The sequence below is a fragment of the Toxorhynchites rutilus genome, chromosome 3 (genome assembly GCF_029784135.1).
Source record: "Toxorhynchites rutilus septentrionalis strain SRP chromosome 3, ASM2978413v1, whole genome shotgun sequence".
Taxonomy (NCBI): Eukaryota; Metazoa; Arthropoda; class Insecta; order Diptera; family Culicidae; genus Toxorhynchites; species Toxorhynchites rutilus.
Window position 1 is genome coordinate 118,036,327 of NC_073746.1, and position 23,300 is coordinate 118,059,626.

General features: G+C 35.8%; 1 protein-coding gene across 11 annotated transcripts in view; it reads left to right on the plus strand.

The window, feature by feature from the left end:
- Positions 1-23,300, plus strand: part of LOC129780588 (GTPase-activating protein skywalker) — a 162,278-nt gene that overhangs the window by 105,951 nt on the left and 33,027 nt on the right. For all 11 annotated transcript variants that reach the window (XM_055789011.1, XM_055789009.1, XM_055789012.1 and 8 more), the window contains 2 exons: positions 9,434-9,636; positions 9,705-9,909. In XM_055789011.1, the coding sequence (XP_055644986.1) occupies positions 9,434-9,636; positions 9,705-9,909 (408 nt within the window). The remainder of the gene's footprint in view (positions 1-9,433; positions 9,637-9,704; positions 9,910-23,300) is intronic.

Here is a 23,300-nt window from a genome sequence, read left to right on the forward strand (position 1 = left end):
TCGTTTGCAGACTATCACAATTAAGTCGTAATGGTTCTACTGTTCAATTCATAGAAGGAATTGAGTCATTGAGAATTATGAATATAAGTCATGAAGATTAATATTTCATTTCGCTTCATTTTTGTGATGCGATGTAATGCCGATCTCAATAGGTTCTCGCATGATAATCGCTGTCATCCTCCTAGTATTGACATAATTTTTCGCTGTACAGCCCGCAGCCCGGCAGCCCGGAAGACACTCGCTTATGATGTTCGTCACCCCGTCAGAAGTCATTCCCTAACTGGACATATCTATAGCAGGGCGTACGTTAACTGGGATGCAAACCAGTTATGTATCAATAATAGATGTTATCTTGAATTCGATGTATTGCATTTGCTGTTTTGCAGTCCAGTTAGCGAGTAAAAATCGATAAGTGTATTGGTTTTTTGGCCCAATTAACGAACCTCTTTTATTTGTTCAATTGTACACTTGTTTTATTAATTTAGAGTATTGCACAGAAAAAAAAATTAAACAAAAATTAAAAAAAAAATATTTTTTTTTGGAAATAAATTAAATTGCACGTATTTTACTGTTGCAATATTGACACCATAAACATCAAACACAATTTCATCGGCCTGGCTTGCATTTTCGCATTTATGAAATAAAAAGTGAAAAATGAACCGAATTTTCTCTTTGTTGGCCTCCATTGTTAACACCGTGTAACTCACAACTGAATGGAACAAACGAAAAACAACATTTTTTTTTGTGTGAAATGCCACCTTTACAACGAGCCTGAACTTGAAATTGTATGATCGATATTACGCGAGATATTGATCACTAAAGCCAGCCAACGAGAAAATAATGGAAATAAATAAATTTAATAATTTTCCCCAACCGAACATAAACATATCCAGTTAAAATCATGCATTGGGTGCACGAAAAAAGCTGATGGGACGTTGTTGAACAGAAACTGCGCCATAAGAGTACCGCGTTAAAGGAGGGTTGACTGTATTGATAAAACATAGTTTCCAGAATAAAATATCTTTTTTCGTGTTTGTACCTCATTTTTAGTCCTTTATTGCGTTATTCGCGATTTTCGTTATACGCGGTGATCTAGCCCGTCTATTTCGCGGATAATCGGGGTTCAACTGTACATAATAATGGAATCGGTTCAAGTACAAGAATTTTGTGTCACACTTTCAGCAAGGCTAAGAGCCCCCGCAATATGCATATGCGCACACTACACCGATTCAGTACCGGCCGATAAAAAAAGTTTGATAGGCTCCCCGATTGCATTCAAACTATTCGGTCGGTCAACTGTCGGAGACTTTTCCGTTTACTATTTTTGAAAGCATAGGCAGCCGTGGCAGTGTTCCGAGCTATGCAATACAACTTTCTTAACCGATGTTAAAGTTGCTAAAACTTACATTATAGACCCATTAAACGTAAAAATAATAATTGTATTGATATCAACAAAATTTTATTTTATTTATTTTCATGACATGCAACGCTATCACTCCGGAACAACATTTTTTTGAGTGGCTATACAGCTATAAAGTTTCGATGATGTTGTCTGTCATCAGTGTCGAAAAAATAATGATGCTTCCACCAATACAAACAATCCATTGCGGAAAACTGAAAAACAAAAATTTAACTTTCAGAGCAGCTCCGGTTTTCCGACGTTTTTCACTATAAATTGCGACGGCAGATGAAAATTTAATATCTTGTGAGTAATCGATTAGAGTTTGATTGATATTACTTGATGGGAAGTGTGCGAAAACGATCATTTTCTTCACACTGTTTCGCAAAATTATTGATTTTCGGGCGAGGGATGAGGGAGGGAGATGAAAGAAATGAGCGCCATTGTGGCAGCCATTTGTGGCTTCCTTCCACCTTCACCTTAAAGCTTCTGGTAAACAAATGTGCTAGGAAACTTTACGTGGATTTAGGAATTTAAACTTGACGCATATTTTTCCTCTGGCGACATCTTTACTAGAGGGGAGAAAAATGATTGTTGAACATGTATTTGTTTATTTAGAAAAAAACAGTTTCACATTTTCTCTTTTTGCTCTATTTGCTTTCCCAGATTACGTGTGAACGTTATTTGTAATAGATAAAAGATTTGTCGGATATTTTGATCAATAGTTTGATATCAACGCTCCGTAGAAATTTTGAACTTTCTTGGTTATTTTCAAATAAATTTTGTTGCTGAATGATGTATTTCAAAATAGACATTCCACTCTTTACAATGATATAATAGAACAGTCATTTATTGTAACAAAAACATGTTTTTTTCTCAAGAAATTGTCCAACCAATTCCTAAAGCGTTCCAAAATACCCTCGTTATCTTATTTTGCACTCATGCTAGAAAGAGTACGACTGCGGAGACCTAAATTGATGGGGCCTCAGAAGGTGCGGTATGAAGAATCCGAAGGCGTCAGGTTCGATTCACAGTCCTATCGGGTTTGGAACTTCTTTCTCGGCTTCCCTGGGCGTAAAGAATAACTGAATCGTTAGTTCTACAAACCCCATTAAATTCGGATTGCCAAAATTCGTTTGTTTGAGGATCCCTATGAGTCCATGTATCCAATCGTCATTTTTTACATCCGATGATTAAATCGTAGATCGTCACCTTGGTCTGGAAATATGATTGTTAATTTTGATGGCACAATTTGAAGATAAATATTCCTCATGGTTACTTACTAACAAAGCCCTTTCGTCCATCGTCTCTTTCGAGTAGGATTGAGTAAGTCCTCAATTAAGGATTTTGGAAGTGAAAGTTTGAATGTGTAGCACTATGTACTTTTATCCTCTGTCGTCCTGTCTGTGCTTATCTATCCGTGCTATCAATAATGAGTTACTAATATATCAGCGAGGTACAATATTTGTTTAACACTTTAAAACAGGCATGCGTAAATCGCTCGCTCGAAATGTAAATGCAGCGTTTGTTTTACAGACAACGTGGAAGGTGGAATTATACTTCGCGACGTTTTCAATTAATTGGGTAAAAATAAGTCATTAGCAATTGGGAATCACGAATTAGCGCAGTGACAGCGAGGCTTTTCAACTGGCTTTTCTCGATACAGTTTTTCAAATTGGACTCTTTCATCGCTAGAGATAAGTCACAAACTGCTGCTGAAATCACACACATATTTTGTTTCGATATTTCGATATTTGATCGATACAAACAGAAATGAATAACATTGCAAGTAGCTGAGCAAATTTGTTCGGTGGAAGCACCGCGTCGATTTTCATGCCGTCTGGTGGAGAATGCTTCTACATTTTTGCATCTCTCATGGTTTATGCATTGCCAAAGGTAGATTGAAATAGTTTAGGAATGTGGAATAGAGGCGAATGAACTGCAAAGGTTAAAGCCTCTCGAAAACAAAGAAAGAAAGAAATAATGTGGAATAATGGTTCTGGTTGAAAAACATATATTCATCTGTGACCGAAATTGCGTGTATCAACTGCGAAGAAGGCGCCAAACAGCTATCTATTTTATTTTCGCTGAAATTTTATTTAGTGATCACGAATTTCACCACTCTGTGTCTACGTTGGCAATAGAAGATCAAAATTGTGTGTTAAAAATTTTATTGTAGTGGAATTATACAAAGATAATAGTTAACAGGATGTAACCTTTATCTGAAATCATGTGAGCATGAACCAGAAAGTACAAATTGCTCGAAAAATACGTGCTTTTATCCTTAAAATCGTACCTTTTGTGAGAAATGTAGATGGAGAAATAGAGGCGTAGGGTACTATCATTTTCAAAATATTAGAAAAGTGCAAGAATTTCGTCTTATTATATGAGGGGCTCAGTAGGAAAAGGTTGTAAGTGACTTGATCGATTCCCTCTTCATCAACTTACCCCTTTTTTGAGCCCTTCATATATGATTGATGATTCCTAAGTCCAATTATGATCATTTGGATAACGCAGCCCCTTACGTAGGATAAGTAAAATTTTCTTTTTTTCACTTTCAAATTTGTTCTTAAATTGATATTAATGTCAGTGGTCTTTTGGTAATTTTGAGCCCGATATAGTCATTTAGTTTTTGTACAGCGTCATTAGGAAAAGGTAACTTTTTCCGATGTCCCCTGTACTGTACTTGTCATTTCATTCGTTTCGAATCACCCAACGGCTGTGGAATTCGCTTTGCTGCCAAAACAAATAACAAAACAAAACATCTCGGCAAACAGAAGACCGTCCGTAAAAATTTCGCTAGTGCAATTAAAGTGTTTTACTCGAAAATTTTTGAAAAATTCGATAGTTTTTATGACTTTCATTCATCTTAGATCATTGCTCAGTATATTTTGTGTGCCGAAGGTGACTTTGTTGCTTACCGATGCTAATAAACATTATTTTGAAATTTTGAGTCCATTCGGGGTAAACCCGAATTTTGTGGTTTGTGTTTGAAAACGCTACAGGTAAAATGCATCCTTATTTTTTGTAGATGCCTCATGCTTATGTTTAGAAAAAACGGCAGAGCTGGATTATTATTCAGCTGAAAACAACCGGAACCAACGTTGAGTAGAGCATGCCAAAAAAAAAAGATTCATCGGCCATACCCCTATCGCCTTGGCCTTATGGGGCGTTTGAGAAAAAAAGTTCGTCGCAAACGGCCACAGGAAGGATAACATTTGGATTTTGCACCACGATAATGTACCAGCTGATCGATCGACCATTGTGGACGATTTTTTTTTACCAAAAACGGCACGAATGTGATTGACAAGCGCTATACTCTCCAGATATGGTCCCGTGTGACTTTGTCCGAAAACTCAAATTACCGCTTCGTGGGACCCGTTTTGACATAAAAACAAATTGGCTGCGTTAACTGAAGACAATACTTCAATACAGCTGTAAAAAGTGTTTCGATGACTTCATTGTTCGTTAGAAAAAGTTTATTGCTTCAAAAGGGGCCTATTTTAAAGGCGATAATACAAATTCTATGGACAGAATGTATTTATTGTGCTGCAAACAAATATTTGAATAGTGCTTGGGCACAGATTGTACGTAGCTATTACAGTTAAATACGTGCAGATACATCTCAAAAATAACAAACCCAAGAATAAATATCTCAAACCAAATTTTTAACCAAGCAAAATTTGGTAACATCATTGAATGGTCCATCTCTTATTTGTTTGACAAGAATCGTAAACTGTTGGACACGCTTTTATCGCGATGCTTTAATCGTGTAGTCATGACGCGCTATGTTAACTCGTGACTACACCTCTTCACAGAACTCTCTCATTCATTTGTATTCAATCATGACGATTGTTCGTTTGTTGTGTTTTTCGATCTGCTACACTGCGATATGGTAATGATTTCAATTTAACTGATGTTAATTTGAGTATGACGTTGCATGTGAATTGCAAATTCTGAGAAACCAAATCTGATGTTTTTGAGACTGCTTGTTCTTCGGAATCATAAACACACAAAAAGTGATACTTTTCCTATGGTAACAGATGGCTTTTTTCTGCCAGTTAATATATTCAATCTCCATTTTCAATAACGTCATCATTAGCATAGTGAAGGTATACGTTACTGCCCTGGATAAATGTGTTCACAAGTACGAAATAATTAAATGTTGCAAATAAGGTGTTTCGGTGAAGGGTGTATGTTTTGTGATAGAATAATAATGCAAATACACCACCGATGCATGGTTTTATGGGGGAAAACCAGATAATTTGTGCTGCACGATCAGTAAATTGGGATCATGTGCCAGAAAAGTTAAGTTTGATTTTTACACAATATTAATTATATTCAAGGTACATTTTAATAAGGTATATATTGGCATTTTTTGGATGGATTCTTAAGCGTTTAATTTTTAATTTACAGAAAAAAAACACAGGAAAATTGTATTTGAGGTCAAAATTAATCCTTGCCATTTATTTGTCAAATGTTGTTTCATGTAAATGTTCTCATCTTCATCTTTGAATAAGTACGGGTCAATGATTCCTCCGGCCACAAACCGCACAGTACATTTAATGTGATAGATGCATAGAAATATTTCCCATCAATTAATTCATCTTCCTGTTAGACGTAATTCTACGTCAAAAAAATAAATTTAAAAAATATTTATTCAGACAATTTTGTTCTCATTGGATTCTTCGGCCTTTTCATTTTCTGCTGACAGTTCGGCTGAAAAGTTTATAAGGTAACACAGTAAAACTATTGTTTTGCAAAATTAGATTTTATTTTCAACATAATTGCTTTCGAGGGTGATACAGCGATTATAGTGATCTTGCAACTTTTCGATACCATTTTTATAGTACTCTTTCGGTTTTTCCTCAAAATAGGCCTCAGTTTCGGTAATCACTTCATCATCGGTCTTAAATTTCTTGCCAGCGAGCATTCTCTTCAGGTCTGCGAACAGAAAATAGTCGCTGGGGGCCAGATCTGGAGAATACGGTGGATGCGGAAGCAATTCGAAACCCAATTCAACAATTTTGCCATTGTTTTCATTGATTTGTGATTTTTCCATTTTTTTTTACAATAATAAAAGTTGCTTCACTCTCAATGCTGTAACTCAGGAGCCATCCATTGAAAGATGGTGCTGTCAGTCAGTCAGTGGTGTGACAGTCAAGTAGATTTTTGCAAAAGGCGCCATCTAGACATCAACCTTATGAACTTTTCAACCGAACTATTATTATTAATCTATTGGTAAAATTACAATTTTCGAGACATCAAACTGTATCAATTTTGGGGGCTCAAATTTGCCGTTCCTGATTTTATACTGTCTTCTGCTAACTGAATCATGAACCACTGAACGTATACCATTTGATGAAAAGCCATGATGTTGATAACCATTTACTCCGATACCGTCGATTGCTTCAACAGTATGCATTCAATATGTATGATCAATTCCAAATGAAATCGACAAATGACAAAACATGAGTATTTTTAATCGAATGAAAGTTTGTATTCCGCATGGGTTGGAGGAAATATGAGTTTTCCACAGCATTTGGGAATGTTTTGACTCAATTGTAACTTTTGAAAAGGGCATATCGTAAGAGAAATCATTGATAATTTATATCTCAAAAACTATGAGTTGTACCGAAATAGTGTCTAAGCAAGAGTTATAGAGTATTGATGCCCAAAAAACAATAAACACTAAGAAAAAAAAATAGTATTTTTTTTAATTCCAAAAAAATTTTAATTAGCAATAACTAAAATATACAGGTCGGACTCGATTATCCGAAGACTCGATTATCCGAAGTATTTTATTTTTTATTTTCGGAAATTTCGAATAATTTGTATAATAAATCTATATTGAATAGCTAATATGGGTATCAAAAGAAAGGGCTTGACTGGTAGAATGTAGTTATTTATCAAAAATGCAAATCCAAGATGGCGGCCACTACAAAATGGCGGATTGCATACTTTCTCAGAACACCATCAATATGTATCAAACGAAAGGGCTTGACTAGTAGAACACAGTTATTTATGAAAAATGCAAATCCAAGATGGCAGCCACTACAAAATTGCGGATTTCATATTTTCTCATTTTTGGCCACAAATTATGAATCCTGATGTGATTTAAAATAAAAAAAATACTCTTTATCATTCTCCTTCTAAACGCAATCATTCTGGAGATATTTGAAAGAACATTTTTAATTTCTTGTCTTTTCAATTTTCATTTTTTTTTTAAATTTATGTATGTATCTTTTATCTTTTATGTATCTTTTAATTTTTTCAACTTTTTCGTGTAAAAAAAAAGTCATTATGGATATTGGAGTTTTTATGGATTTTTGAAACTTTGAATTGTTGCATGTTAACACTTATTTTTAGCCACAAGTTATGAATTCTGATGTGGAAAGCTCTTTATCAATCTCCGTCTAAATGCAGCTATTCTCGAGATATTTAAATAAATATTTCTAACTTATTGTCTTTTTATAGTAAATAGGCTCTTTTAATATGTTTGTCGTTATACCGCCATGTTCATGAAATTTTATGAATTTGCTTATAGTTTTCAACATATTTTCCAATTCATCATTATGGTAAAACTATGTGTTTAGGAGTTACGTAGAAAAACATTATCGCTACGTTTTGTATTAACCCACAAGTCTTCAAAAGTTCAGTACTCTATAACTGTATAACTCATTCTGAGACACTATTTCGGTAGGACTCATAGTTTCAGAGATATAAATTATCAAAGATTTCTCTTACTAAAATCGATACGCTGTTCAAATGTTACACTTGGGTCAAAAAATTTCTCAAATACTGTGGATAACTCATATTTCCTCCTACTCAAGCGGAATACAATCTTTCGTTCAAATCAAAATACTCATGTTTTGTCATTTGTCGATTTCATTTGGAATTGCTCATAACGGAATTCGATATAAACAAAAGATGATAAACGTGGAAAGTTAAGAGGATCTCTTCTGATGGACATTAATTCTATCACAAAGGGTTCACATTACACAAGAAGTATGAGGTTTTTCATTAATTTGTAGGATTAGCGCTCCTCGTCTACAATCAAAAAAAAGTCCACAGCAAAATTTCGAATTCGCCCGTTGTTTTGCTAATTGTTTTTCTGGCGGTATTAACTCAAGTTTACTTCAAAGCACTCTTCACCAGTCGATTTTAGCAAGGGTTCTCGTGATAATCAAATTATCCAAATTATTAAAAACTTCGTTTTAGCATCCCTTCCCCACTCAATCAAATCATCCATATCCCTCCAGATTGCTTCCAATGGCTATTGTCGATCACAGCAGTATTAATTATACAGATGGTTCCGCCAAGTGACAGTCTTTGATGTCTGTAAAGTTTTCACTACAATGTGTGTACTAATGGTTCGATTGCACGATATTGAACTATCAACAACTGATGCGACACAATCTGTAATGTTTCGTACAAAGGGTGTAGTATTAGCAGAACCATACGCTCCCATTACGAATGCAGCTTGTGAATTAAAGGGGACGAGGTTATTAAAAACCATTCATGCCGCCGGTACGTAAGCCGCGTGTCTTTGTTCCACCCCTATTGCATCCCACACGGCTTTGAATCGGTTCGATCTTGTTACAAGTCTCTGGGGGGCCACTACCCTTGGGTTCACTGAAGGCGTCACCTATGCGTCGTCTTGCGCTCTGGTTGTTGACATATCAATTATTCAACTGGGTGCCGCTTCCACACCGCGAGATAGAGAGAGGCACCTGCAGTCGGGCTGAACTTTTCATCGTTAGGAAAATATCAACTTGATATACGTACCAATCCGGGTTTCCCTGTGTTCCATATTCTTTTCTCAAATAGCTTTATCTAATGCGTCACAAATTGGAAAAGGTGAACGGCACAAGGCCGTTTATTGGCGGTAAATTATCGGTTATCAGCAAGAATGACACACTGTAATTTGCCCGGCTATTAGTAGCAGTTATATCCATCCATGTTTACCGACTTTAGATTGTCTACCAACGTTTACTGACCAATTGCTTGTTTCTGTTTTTTTTTTCCGTGCAGGGAAAAAGCCAAATCTCAAATCATTTCAAGATGTTCAATCACTCATTCAGCAAGGTAAGAAACGTGAAACCAAACTAGTACTAAGGGAAAACTCGTGGCCCACGAATTCGCCGATCCGGTCGCAGCTATGGCCGGCGCTCTGCAGCCAGCATCACGTCGGCAAGACCATGCTGGACGGCTTCTACTGGGACATGGTGAATCAGGTCAGTAAAAAAATTAACTCTCTATTTGTGGCCTCAAGTGGACCACCAATAATTACCTTTCGCCGCAGGTCTTCGGCACGACAGAGCTGCCCGAGAAACCCATTATGCTACCACCCTTCGTCGACTCCACCCACTGTTTACCTTATCACCTAACCCGGAAGGGTCGAGCGGTGGCGGATCGTGTAGTCAGCGTTCTCGGCTACGCTTGCCCCGACATAACCTTCAGTCCCACGCTGTATCCCATTACGGCGATCCTGTTACACTTCATGTCAGGTGAGTTACTTTTGATTCGAACGTTTGGGTTTATAACTGGCTGAAACGCAATTGTTGGGACATTTTCGATCGAAACGTAATTGCAGCCCCTCCAATAAATGGACATCCCCATGTTTGCTGGTTGAATTTGCGATAAAGTGCAAACAAGGTGCATTCCACCTCCAGTCAATATTTGAGTACTCTAATTATAGACTTCCATGTGTGAATTGTGTTTGTCACAATCAAATAATTACTTGCCGCAAGAGATAAACTTATCCGCCTTCTTCTTAATTTCGTACATAAGCACAAACAGCTCGGTGCTTTTACAGTCAATTTGTAAGATCATGTCATTAAGCAAACTGCTCTAAATATTGTGCAAATGCGACTTGTGTGAGATCGGTATTTAAATCTTGGTCTATTTTTTCCCTCATCCTCGTCGTCGTCGTCGAAACTTTTCCAGGCGTCACAACATCGTTCATGTCAGCTCGGATGAGTTTGAATAATTAAACAACATCCTCACGACGCGCTTCAAGTTTGCGGGGCCGATAAATGAGTCTATGCGCGCTGTTATTCCGTTCTGTGTAATTAGCCAATCAGAGTTGGCACGGCTATAATCACCATAAATTTCAATATAAATATTTATAAACCACACAGGCAGGCAGGGGGGAAGGGTTGTACTTCAGGTGGAGTTTGTGTCTCTGCCTCTCGAAGGCTTGCAGAGGTTATTTATTTGTCGAGATGCTAATAGGTGGACTTCGTGAAACGTTTGGAACCGTCAAGTGTATTTTAAAAATACAAAAGTTTAACGTTTGATAAGCGACAAAACTGAATCGGTACTAAAATAGGAACAGCACGACTGTATCGAAGTTCTATCTAATAAGAGTTTGTTCTATCTGGTCGAATCATCCGAGAATATTATCTCAGAGTTGTGATGGTCAGAATCCGCCGAATTGAAGCCAAATATCACAATGCAGAAAGTAGCATTCTACACGATATTGCGACGAGTCGTTGACCGTGTGTGAATTTTTAACTCTAAATTGCGTCTGTGTCCTAAATCATCCACCGTATTCACTTGATTAGGCACCCTTATTTTTTCTCAGAAAAAAATATTTTTTTTCTTTTTTTTTTCTTATCAGGCTCATTAGAATTTTATCTGTAACAGAGCCGGGTTTTTATCGTGTACATGTACATATGTTTATGTTTCTATAAATTGTAAATTACACAGTAGTAGTAGTAGTCATTTAGGCGTTAGGTTTTTCTGTTCCATTACATTATGGTAAATTACACTGTAGTAGCCATTTAGGCGTATGGGTATTCTATCTGTTCTTCCATTGTTCAGCAGACCGGACAGCGGAGACAGTTGATATTGATCATTGTTGGGTTATTTGTAGAACAGCAGCCCGATGTTTCTTGCAGAGCAAAGCAGTTGTATGGATGAATCGATCTTTGTTCCACCGTGGATCGATCTCCATAGCTGATGATGGTTGCGTGGACGTAGTTATTCTATAACAACACAAAGATGGTCAATTGAGGGCCCTGAGTTTGAACTCACGATCGATCGCTTAGTAAGCGAACGCGTAACCAAGTGGCTACGAAGACCCCAGAAAAAAATAATGAAAAGGAAATTTTTTGACGACATTCGAATGACTTCAACCGAAGCGTATTCGATCCTGTTAGTATATCGGTGCAGAACACTATTTTGAGTAATACAATAAACAAATATTTAATTAACTTGTTTAGAAGTTAATTTCCTTATTAGTCCCGCAATCTAATTGACATACTGGGTGATTTTTCTCTAAATTCAAAACAGCTTGATTTCGTGTTATTTTGGGACATTTGCGTTCCACTCAGATGAATAAGCAACGTTCCAATATTATTGTTGATCTACGTGTTTCGTTTTAACAGAACTGTATTCGATGAGAAGCATTATTCGCCTCATCTATCATCATCACCCATGCATCATCATAACCTTCAATTATTCGTTTAATGTGCCATTGTTTTTGTTCATTTGAATCTCATTACATTGGAAATCATGAAAGAAATATAAAGGTATGTTATTATCTATAAATCACGCCCTGCTTCAAGAAAGATAAGAATGTAAAAAGTTGGCAACCATCAATTTATTGGTGTTCTGCAAGTTCTGGAATATCATGAGAAGTGGATTCTTCCAAAATCTTTGTGAAGAGAGTAAGCATAAAAATACCAGTATGCAGGTGATAAACACGATCAACAATAACTAACGCATTGCTATTATAAATCTAATTGATGAGAAGTTTTTTACCTTTAAGTTAAGTTTTAAGAAGGAAGGCCTTTTTTTTGTAAACATAACGTCAATTACTAGTTATGCATTTCCCACAGCAGCTCTGTAACACAGTACCTTTTTTTGGAAACCGATATGCAAATCGCATACCAATCAAAATTATATTACGATTTTCAACCCCTAATTAGTTTAAAGGTCCTGGCCGGGTAAGGAAGTAAAAGGTACCCCCAAAACAAATCGCCAGCTGTATGGCAAATATTGTATAGGATATTAAATAAGAAAATTTTGGCGGTTTTTTTTGAACTCCTGTGGTTTAAAATAGGATATATAGTGAAAAACGTACTTTTTCGTTTATTTCACGGCATCTTCAAAAGCTTCGAGATAAAAATTTGAAAAAATATTGAATATGCATCTTACTACACCGTAGTAGTTTAAAAAAAAATTATCGAAAAAAAAATTTAATCAAAAATTGTAGTACTAAAAAATTGAAATTTTGATTTTTTTTTAATTTAGAGATTCAGTACTACTCTGATTCATATTTAAATATGTTCCTACGGCTTTTCTAGATATTTGTGATTTTTTTTCAGTGTTGCGCTTTACAAAAAATATATATTTTTTTATATTTCCAAAGGGTCTGGCTGGGTAAGAGAGTAAAAAGCAATGATGAAAGCAGTAGTTTGACTGGATATCGGATACCGGATATCCGGTATCCGGTACTATTTGCAAATACGAGTTGTAACGGGAGGAAATATCTCGAGGATAAGAAGGCGATACAACCTTCACTTAAGCGCCAGGCAAGTTAATCCACTTGCCGTGAAGGAACTTTGTCTCCCAGTTTCCCGTGAGACCTCAGGGCGAGTTCCTGCCTACGATCTTCAACTCACACTTGAATCGTTTTAGCGTTCACCAAGGAGAAGAATTAAAAAAAATTGTATTCAACATCCAACAACAACAACATCCAGGATGGAAAGGATACCTTTGAAGGTTTGCCTTCCCAGAGCCCTTTCGTCAGCGTCAGCCCACAGACAACCGCATGTAGATTTAAATGGCTGACAAAAACCCTTATGGCGTCTTTCGGTACGACCTCGATAGAGACCTCTTGAAAGTTGTATCCATGCTAAATGTTAGTCTACGGTTGAGATTTTTGAACCGTTCAAAATATAGAGAGTGTGTAACATCGTTGCAGAGTATGGGAGAAAACACATGTGTGCATGAAGCAAATAAAGGATTACATTTCAGGAACTAATAAAACCATTTTTACATAAAAATAATGAACTATGATTAAATTTTCCGTATATAATGAATGATCTAAGTATAAAAAAACGCATAACGCATAAAAAACGCTCTTAATACGCATAATGTTTTCTCTTCTGTTAAGGATTAAATAACAGAAAAGGCTACAATGATGAAATTGGATATATTGAAACAATTTTAATAATAGTCGAGAAAGAGTGAATACTACGAATTCAAATAAGCAAAGAACACCAATCAATTTTTTTCATTCAGGTTTACAAAACTTGGAACTGTCTTCAGGGATGATAATCTGAGAAATGGTACACTTATTTCACCACAAATCAAATTAAACGAAGCAAAAGAGGCGAAACTGAATTAAACCTTACACGCGAATCCCACGAAAACTTTTTAGGACTGTTTCAAAGAAGTGCCAAACGAAAATGATAGTCAGCATCGCGTTACGCAAAAAAATCCCATTGCTAACGAAATCGACTGTTATGCGAAAACATTTCAAACCAACCGCAATCACGATCCTTATATTTGGGGGTCATTAAACTCTAAGCAGTACCCCGATTGACAAGGTTTGCTAGAGTTTATCATTCAGCTGCTTGCAGTAGTATCTACAGTGAAAGACTGTTCTCTGAAGGTGGCCTGGTGTACGAAGCAAAACATAATCGGTCGGTTAAAAAAGCTATAATAAAAGTCATAGTGTAAATAAATCAATAATTTTGGTAAAAATATGAATTATCTTGTGTTGATGAGAAATTATTCATTTTTTTTCTAATATCCGGTATCCGGCCGAATAGCAAATATTTTATAATACGAGAAAAAAAAATCTTTGCACAGCGCAATGCTCCAAATATACCGATAAAATTTAGACATATAAAACACAAAATTTAAATAAATATTAGAGCATCTAAATAAATTAAATTCAAAATAAATTAAAAATGCCCAAAGGTCAAAAAGTTATTCTTTTTTCGCGTAATCCTCTTCAAATTCAAGGAAAAATTGCGCTACATGTGGAAAAACAACACATACGAACGCATTTGAATAAAAATTAGAGCAAAAGTGGGTTTTCAAAATTTCGAAATGCCTGAAAATATTTTTTTTTGTACCGCGAAAAACACTCCCAAAATTCTGTAAAAAATCACATATTCCTAAAATAGACGTAGGACGAAATTTGATTACAATCTAGAGTACCGTTCTGAATCATATTTCGGACGCTTAAGGCATATGATGCAGAAAACTGATCTAAACGGTGGAGGCGGTCTGGCGTAGTGGTAACATTCATTCCTCTCACGCTAAAGGTCACGAGTTCAATTCTCACTCCCGACACTCTTCCAAAAATGGAAGTAAAAGTGACGAACCAGCCAAATGAGTTGAAAGTCACTATAATACAGATAAAAAAACTGATCTGAACTTTATGCACAGGTATTATTTGGTTGTTATTTTTTAATAAATTATTTCAATATGCTTTCAAGCTTTCTTCTTTGGTATCTATTTATTTGAAAACATAACAAAATCAACGAATAAAATGCTTTTCAAATGAGGCGAATAAGAATCAAACTTCGGACACTAAATCAAATTTCGGACAGATTGAATTCAAATTTCGGACACAATTTTTTGGACGAAAATTACATTACACTTGATTATATTTTATAGTCAACTGCGAAACACTTACCAAACAATCACAGTAAACTGTTAACGATGATGAGAACTGATGAAACACGGAAGAAATTTAAATATTTATGAACGGGTAAATTCTACGTACTCACGATAAGGAAACGTCAAACACAACCGATAATCAGTAATGTTGTAAGATTTCTGCCGATTATGTTATAATTCAAATGAAGCTCTCATGTGAAATGGTAGTGAAACCAAGGGATTGCTTTAAAGAAACATTTGTGATATCAATTTGATAGTTATATCATCAGTGCATTAAGCATTTCAAGATATTAGAACAAAGTGTCCGAAATATGATTCAGAACGGTAGTACTGTAGTAGTAAAAATTAATTAATTTTTTTAATATTTGATTATTTGATGAAAATATTGATCGATACATTTTATGAAGATGTACTTTCAGTTTTTTTTTCATATTTTTGTCTGAAAGCTATTGAGAATGGTGTGAAAAAAAACGAAAAGGTGCATTTTTCACCATCCTATGGTGTACCATATAAGGCCTCAAATATTTTTTCTTGATACACCGTAGTAGGATGAATATTCAGTATTTTTTTCAAATTTTTATCTCGAAGCTTTTGAGGATAGCGTGAAATAAACGAAAAAGTATGTTTTTCACTATAGATCCTATTTTAACACATAGGGGTTCAAAAAAAACCGCCAAAATTTCTTATTTAATATCCTATATAATATTTGCCATACAGCTGGTGATTTGGTTTAGGCGGAACTTTTTACTCCCTTATCCGGCCAGGTTCTTTAAAAAAAATAAAGCATTCCCATTTCCCATATTTTTTTGTGCTTTCTATTTTTTTCTTTTCTTTCTTTCTTTTCTCTTCTTCACAATGGTAACACGCACAAATTCATAAACCATAAGATGGAAAAAGAGACAAAGCAAACTCTCAGATCAATACTCGAAAAAATTTTGCGATAATGTGTATATTTTATATTCGCGCCCGATTCAACGCGACACGACTGAACATTTAGGCCTCTCTGGTTTCGACGTATGTTATGTGAAAAATCTTCAGCTTTTCAAAAATAAAATATAATAAATTATAGCGCCTCTGGTCCCGAGACTATGAAAACAATTAAAAAACGAATACAATCAATAATAACGAGAAAAGAATTCGAATTTTCTGCAGGTGATTAGCTTTAATTTGATATGTCGGTCATCTGAATCGGTTTAGTAGTTCAAAAGTTATGAATTTTTGAAAAAAGTCATTTTTGAAAAAAAAAAAAGAGGAAAAAGTTGATTTTTCGGACAACCATTAAAGGGAAATGGCCACCCTACTGAAAAAAACATTCTCTCGTTGCTAATACGACCATAAGGCGTTGAAATTATTCAAATTTTTATAAAGAACACAATAAACAAACTGCAGCGCGCCAAGCGGTTGCCATAGAAATCATATGCACGTGTTAAAATCCAGAAAAGGTCTGAATAAGTACCAAATAATCACCTGGTGATCGATGAAAAGTTAGCTCGAATGAGGGGCGCATTGACACCAATGGAAGGTGTATTTCAGAATCCTTTAAAACATGTGATTCCGTAAAAATATACTATAAAACTACTGTAAATCATGAAAAAGACAATTTTATTTATATGGATTGCACAACGAGAACGATTTGCTAGTCCCAAGCGTTCATTCTGTGTGTTCTTTGTGCAATTTGGTTGGTTCAGGTCATTAACTGAGAGCAACTACGAATTGTACAGTCTACCAATGCTCAAGCTCAGCTCAAAAAGACAATTTTATGTATATGTTTTGAAACATTCGAATACCTGATTTAACAAAGGTGTGCTGAATTGGAGCATTCAAAAAAGTGAACAAACTTTGATCACATTTTCGACTGGACAAACCAAAATCATTTACCTTATCAAGTTTGTTTGTAGTCATGAACATTTATATTCAGCGATTCCTGTACGTTTTCCATTCACCAAAAGTGAGGATGAATTCTTTTGATTTTTTTTGAAGTGGTTTACTTTTTACCTCATACCGGCTAGAGGCGAATGAACTGCAAGGTTTTAAGCCTCTTAAAAACAAAGAATCGAATCGAACCTTATACCCGCATAAGTGTTTGGAATGCCACAGAGGTCCAGGGCGAGTGGACCTAAACATAGATTAGATAGAATCGTTATGTATTTTGAACAAAAATACCATTACTTTAGGATGGATATACCAAAGTTTTGGGTTTTGGATAATTTTTCAATGATACAATCAAAGTTTTCAATGATACAATTCAAATTATTAACCGGTTCGTCATACCCCGTTTCTCCCACGTCTGAAGAATATTACAACTGATCATGCAAAACGAAGCCCAAAATTTTAACAAAAAACGATTTTATTTTAGCTTTCTCTTCGTTAATTTTAATGCTGCAGTAGACACAACGTCTGCATCAAAATATATGATTGACGAACGAAGCGTTCCTACTACACGTGTAACAAAAAAAAATGAATAAATCATCCCTTTATCAGATTCATTGTTGCCATAACTCCTATAATCAGTCTTCCCGAAAGAGTCATACCAATGTTATTCCAATGTGATCCCCCCGGAATCACATACATACCGGTTTCGTTTGTTGCCTTTCATACAAAGTAAAGTAGTTCAATCCCCGTCAAACCCCTTCCACAAACGATGTTCCTTATACCGATGAGACTTGATAAGATCACTGTTCCGCGACATTTTGAATGCCCCGCCACCACTATTGATGAGGACTGATATTTTACGGAACTACCGAGAATTATAGCTCTGCCTGTCTGTCTGTCTATGATTGTCGTCCGTTTGTCCTACTAATAATCAATCGGGTGTAAATAATGATTCGCTTGGTGCATGTGACACACTACACGTAGGGGAGTGCTTATCTAATCGATCGATCCCGGACGATCTCTCTCAGCTGGCGATGGCATGCTCGATGAAACCTGCGCCAGCTCCCCGGGCGCAGTTGTTTTATTCTGTCCTATCTGCCCACGGGCAACTCAAAATATTTTGTTTTATTAGCATGCATTTAGTAGATTCGCTAGAAAACCGCTGCGAACCAGAACTGGCGGCGTTGCGTTCGTTCATCCAACGGTAAATATGATGCCCTACAGGAATCCATAAAGGGATCGAGAATGGCGATGAGGCCCGGTAATGGGAAGGACGCAATAATACTATAATTTATTTAATCTGCACACCCGATGTTATGGAAATAGAAGTTGATCATATTGTTGTTTACTCTGTTTTGTGGGCTGAATAATCTGAAACTGCATGGTTATCTACGACGTTGCACTTGCATATGTTGTTTACAGATTGAGTTTTGTGAAATAATTGCAAAAGGGAATCAGCTCCATAATTTCTTTGTCCATGCAATATTTCTCCTAGTTATCTTGTACGTATTGATATCTACATATTTCGCAATCATCAGAAAAGGCGCCTAAAATGATTTAATATCGCGTATACACTAATTGAGTATTTAGCGATCGATGCTTTCCGAATTTTTCGAAACTTTTTTTTTCCATATAACGATGACAGATGTTTTTGATGAATTGAATTTTGAGAATAAAATTTGTATTATTGATTGTTCAAGAAATATATTCTACATTTTATTTTGCATGAATATTTATATATAACTTTTTTTATTCTTTAAATTACCGTTTCGAAGGAATTAACGATTGTATGTTTATTCAGAAGATTATAAATTCATGATTCAAAAATATAATACGACATAGTCTTTCCGCAATATTTCCCAAGTTGCCCAACAGTTTTTATGCAGTATTATTGCTAGAATCTGTATTTTGTACTAAAATTTAAATTATTTAATAATTTAACTAATTAAAGTTATCCTCCATAGGCTAACCGTTCTCGAGTTTTTATTTCATAAACCTCTTATCATTTTATATGAATAAATATAATTTCTTATATTTTGAAAACAATCTAGTCTAATCGTGTCGCGTGTTCATTCTTTTTGAAAACCTGTATTTTCATGCAAACTACCCGAACTTGTTTGAAGCTCCAAAACCACCACCAAAAGTATCGAGCGGATGGGTAGCATAATTGATGGAATGAAGGAAGGAAAGGGGGGTTTAGTGCTCCGTAATAAATGTTCAACTCCCAGACGGAAGCTCAGCTGCTCGTACCAAAGACATGACCGGAATAAACGTAAAGATGAATTTAAATTACCACGGGAATTCTTTGAGCCTTCGAGCACCGAGATGGGATCGTTCTGATAAGTCAACCATTTTGAAATAACATTTTTTTCCTCATTGCTACACCGCCAGTTCTTGTTCGTTTTACGTCGTAAAATGGGTATCAAAAAAGTGTTGCGTCCTTTCGGCATACGATTGCTCCCCTATGATCCCAGGAATAACAAGGACATGTTGCTTATACATACTTACATAGATACATACATGTCAAAGAGGGGTGATAAAAGCTTTCTTGGATTAGTGGGATTCATGAGTGTCACAAGGGAAAGAAATATAAATGTCGAGCAAAAAGAGCGTTGAATTTATTCGGTGCGAATTATTCAAATGGGGGCAGAGAAGCCGTGTAGCATTAGATTAGGCTAGAATACGCAAAATTGCGAGACATTCTATTGTCGCATCATTCGTTTTGTGTGCAATAGCAGTCAGAATTGAATTTGATTTCCATATATTATAGTTACCCTTTAAGAAAATTGCTATAATGTAAGCATATAATGCATATAATAAGCATATAATGTAATCTATATGCTATTTTACATGAAACATTTTATATAACGTTGTATCCTAGGACCAACCATTCTTGAGAGATAATCAATTTGTATTCATAAAGAAAATAATGTCGTAGTTTAAAAGTTTAAAAAATTAGAAAAAAATAAGAAAAAATCAGTCGCAATTGAATTTGATCATCTGATAGTGAAAATTGTGGTGTTTTACTGAGGGAACATGATAAAACGTGAATTGAGTACGAATAGATTGGACAACAACCTGAACTTCAATCTAATAAAATCTGTATCAACGTTTAACCTTTTGGGCCAGGCTCTCGTCAAATCTTTGGGGAGAATAGAGTTAAACCACCCAAAATCATCTTCAAGATCATTCCTAGATTATCACTCCATTCGCGATGACGGCGGAACGGTGTCGTCATCTGGATACGACATTAGTTTGTATGAAACAAACTATTCTCTATTAGATAAGTCCGCTCGAAAGCAGTTTTAAATTACTAAAATTTGTATGGAATTTTTTTCTGGCCTTAATTTAATTACTTGGAGTACGTTGTCCTGACCTTAATTTAAACTATTTTCTATAAATTTTCAGATATTCTCACCAAAACAATTTTATATAATATCAATTTTTCTTTAGACACAATTTTTGTATGACATTTTCTCACTACTTGCAAGTAAAAGTGATTTTCATTTACATTGAGTACTGATTTGATTTGCGAAAAATAATTTTCATTCATAATTTTTATTTTAAAAGCGTGTTCATTCTTTTTGAGAACCTGTATTTTCATGCAAACTACCCCAACTTGTTTGTCCGTATCCTGGGTTCCCTGAACGTAGAGCGGAGGGTCGGAAGTGGTCGTCCGGTGACGATAATGACGAAGCAGAGGAAGACATCGTTAAAGAAGCTGTTTGACAACAAGGACGCAACCAGCTTGCGTGACGCCGGTCGGAAATATGGCTGCTCCCACGTATTGATCCATCGGTCCCTCAAGATGGAAGGAATCGTCTGCAAGAAGAAGACGAGGTCGCCGGAGTACACGGAGGAGCAGAATGAGACGGTTAAATCACAGTGTCGGTGGGTGACCAAAAATACCGCGGGACGTCTTTCGTTCTGGACGACGAAAGCTATTTTCCGCTGTCCAAAACGCATATTCTGCATGATAATTACTACTCAAGCGACAAGTGATCCACACCGCCTGAAGTGAAATACAAGTTCAAGCACAAGTTTGAAAAAAAGACGTCGCCATTTCCGACCGGGGCATTTCAAAGCCTTGGTTTAAGCCGAGCGGTCTAGCAATCAACCAACAAATCTATCGAGAAGAGTGCCTCGATAAAATCCTGCTGCCGTTATAAAAAAAACGAGCGTCACGTGGATGGGAAGTACGTCTTCTGGCCGGACAAGGCGTCTTCCCATTACGCCAAGAAGACGCTGGCGTATCTTGAGGAGAAAAAGATACCGTTCGTGCCGAAAGATCGTAACCCAACAAACTTGCCCCAGTGCCGCCCAATAGAGGATTTCTTTGGCTCTGTCAGTGCGCTAGTGTATAAAAACAATTGGAGGGCCAAGGACACGAAGCAACTGACTACAAGAATCCGGAATTGTATCCGGAAAATGGACGTCAGTGCCGTACAACGTTCTTGTGAGAGCATCGCGACAAAGTTGCGTCGAACAGCAGACCACGGCCCTTATTCAAACATTCACTGACTTTTTTTTGAATAAAATACATTATGTTATTAATAAAAAATACTGAAATCGATGAAAAAAAATAAAAATTTTTATATGTGATTGAAAAAATTCTCATTTTTTATTTAACACCCGTTAGCAGACGACTTGAGGTTACAAATCAATTATCACGAAAATAAAATTCAATTTTGTCGCAAGTGATTACACCTTTTCAAACGAAAACGAAAACGAAAACGAAAACGAAAACGAAAACGAAAACGAAAACGAAAACGAAAACGAAAACGAAAACGAAAACGAAAACGAAAACGAAAACGAAAACGAAAACGAAAACGAAAACGAAAACGAAAACGAAAACGAAAACGAAAACGAAAACGAAAACGAAAACGAAAACGAAAACGAAAACGAAAACGAAAACGAAAACGAAAACGAAAACGAAAACGAAAACGAAAACGAAAACGAAAACGAAAACGAAAACGAAAACGAAAACGAAAACGAAAACGAAAACGAAAACGAAAACGAAAACGAAAACGAAAACCACATGCAATCAAAATTGCCTACTTTTGTAATTTTTCGACATCTACAAGAACACAAATGTGGCCGTACGAATGGTATTCAATAGTGAAAGTAAACAACCACATTGATTTGTATCGGTGTGGTTACATTGCTTCCCCTTGCTTCGTTCGAATTGGCCAGCTTCTATCGAACAAAACTGTTTGGTTCACTTCGTCAGTTATTGTACAATCATATATTCGTGTGTATCCCGTGCGTCTCCGTTGCCGAAGGGGGACAAATTTCTGCATGAATCGTGAATTAATCAAGTGAACGAAACCAAATATGGCAAATGGAGGTTTTAGAGTGCAATAAATGTTTCTATGGTGGTTTGACACTCCTCCCCCCTTTCCAAGGAATGGCTGCCATACAAATGAAACTAAACTTTCTGTATAACACAAGAACTAATCAATCACATGGAACTAAATTTGGTATATGGAGGTTTTAGGGGGCAATAAATGTTTCTCTGACACTCTTCTTCCCTCCCTAAGGCATAATCTTTCGGAAAAACTCAAAAAAAAAACTTATTGTTAGTTCCCAGCTTTTAGAAAACAACATCAAGTTCAATTGTCCCATGTTGATATTCTAGGCCTAACTGTCCCACCATGTATTTTTTTTATAAACTCATAATACTACATGATCGCATGAACGGTCTAGAACAATAATTTTATGTCACGCTCTCAGCAGGACTAACGCACTCAATTTCTAGTATGAAAGAACGAACTTATTCTCAAACAAATAAAAAAAGTTCAACAGAACACGTATACACCTTATTAGTGAATGCCTAATAACAGTGAGATTTACCAATGTGCTGTAGATCACTCTCTATGCTGATATTTGATGGTTTTATGCACAATCTTTGAGAAACACACAAATAAAATATTGTTTGTCCTTAGTATTTAAAAAAACAACATCAAGTTTAATTGTCTCATGTTGATATTCTAGGCATAAATGATTGATCGACTAAAGTGAGGGTATCTTTTTACATTGCATTAAATAATAATTTACTGCTTATAAAAACCCTGTGTATTGCTAAACTGAAATGCTTAAAGCTTCTGGTATTTCCTGGTATGTTCCTGATTTTGGCACATGGGACAACTATGCGTAGAACGGCAGTATAGGTGAATTGATTCTTTAACTTTTCCTAAATTTGGTAAATAGTTATCTTCAATTATAAGTATACAAAAGTATAAATAAGTGCAACAACTGAATTTCATACATAATTTTTGTGTTCTGTTTCATAGGTATATAGATTAGACCCATAATTTGAATGAAGACACATCAGATACGTCAATTCCACAAAATACGATCTGTTGTTTTTGTAATGAACAAA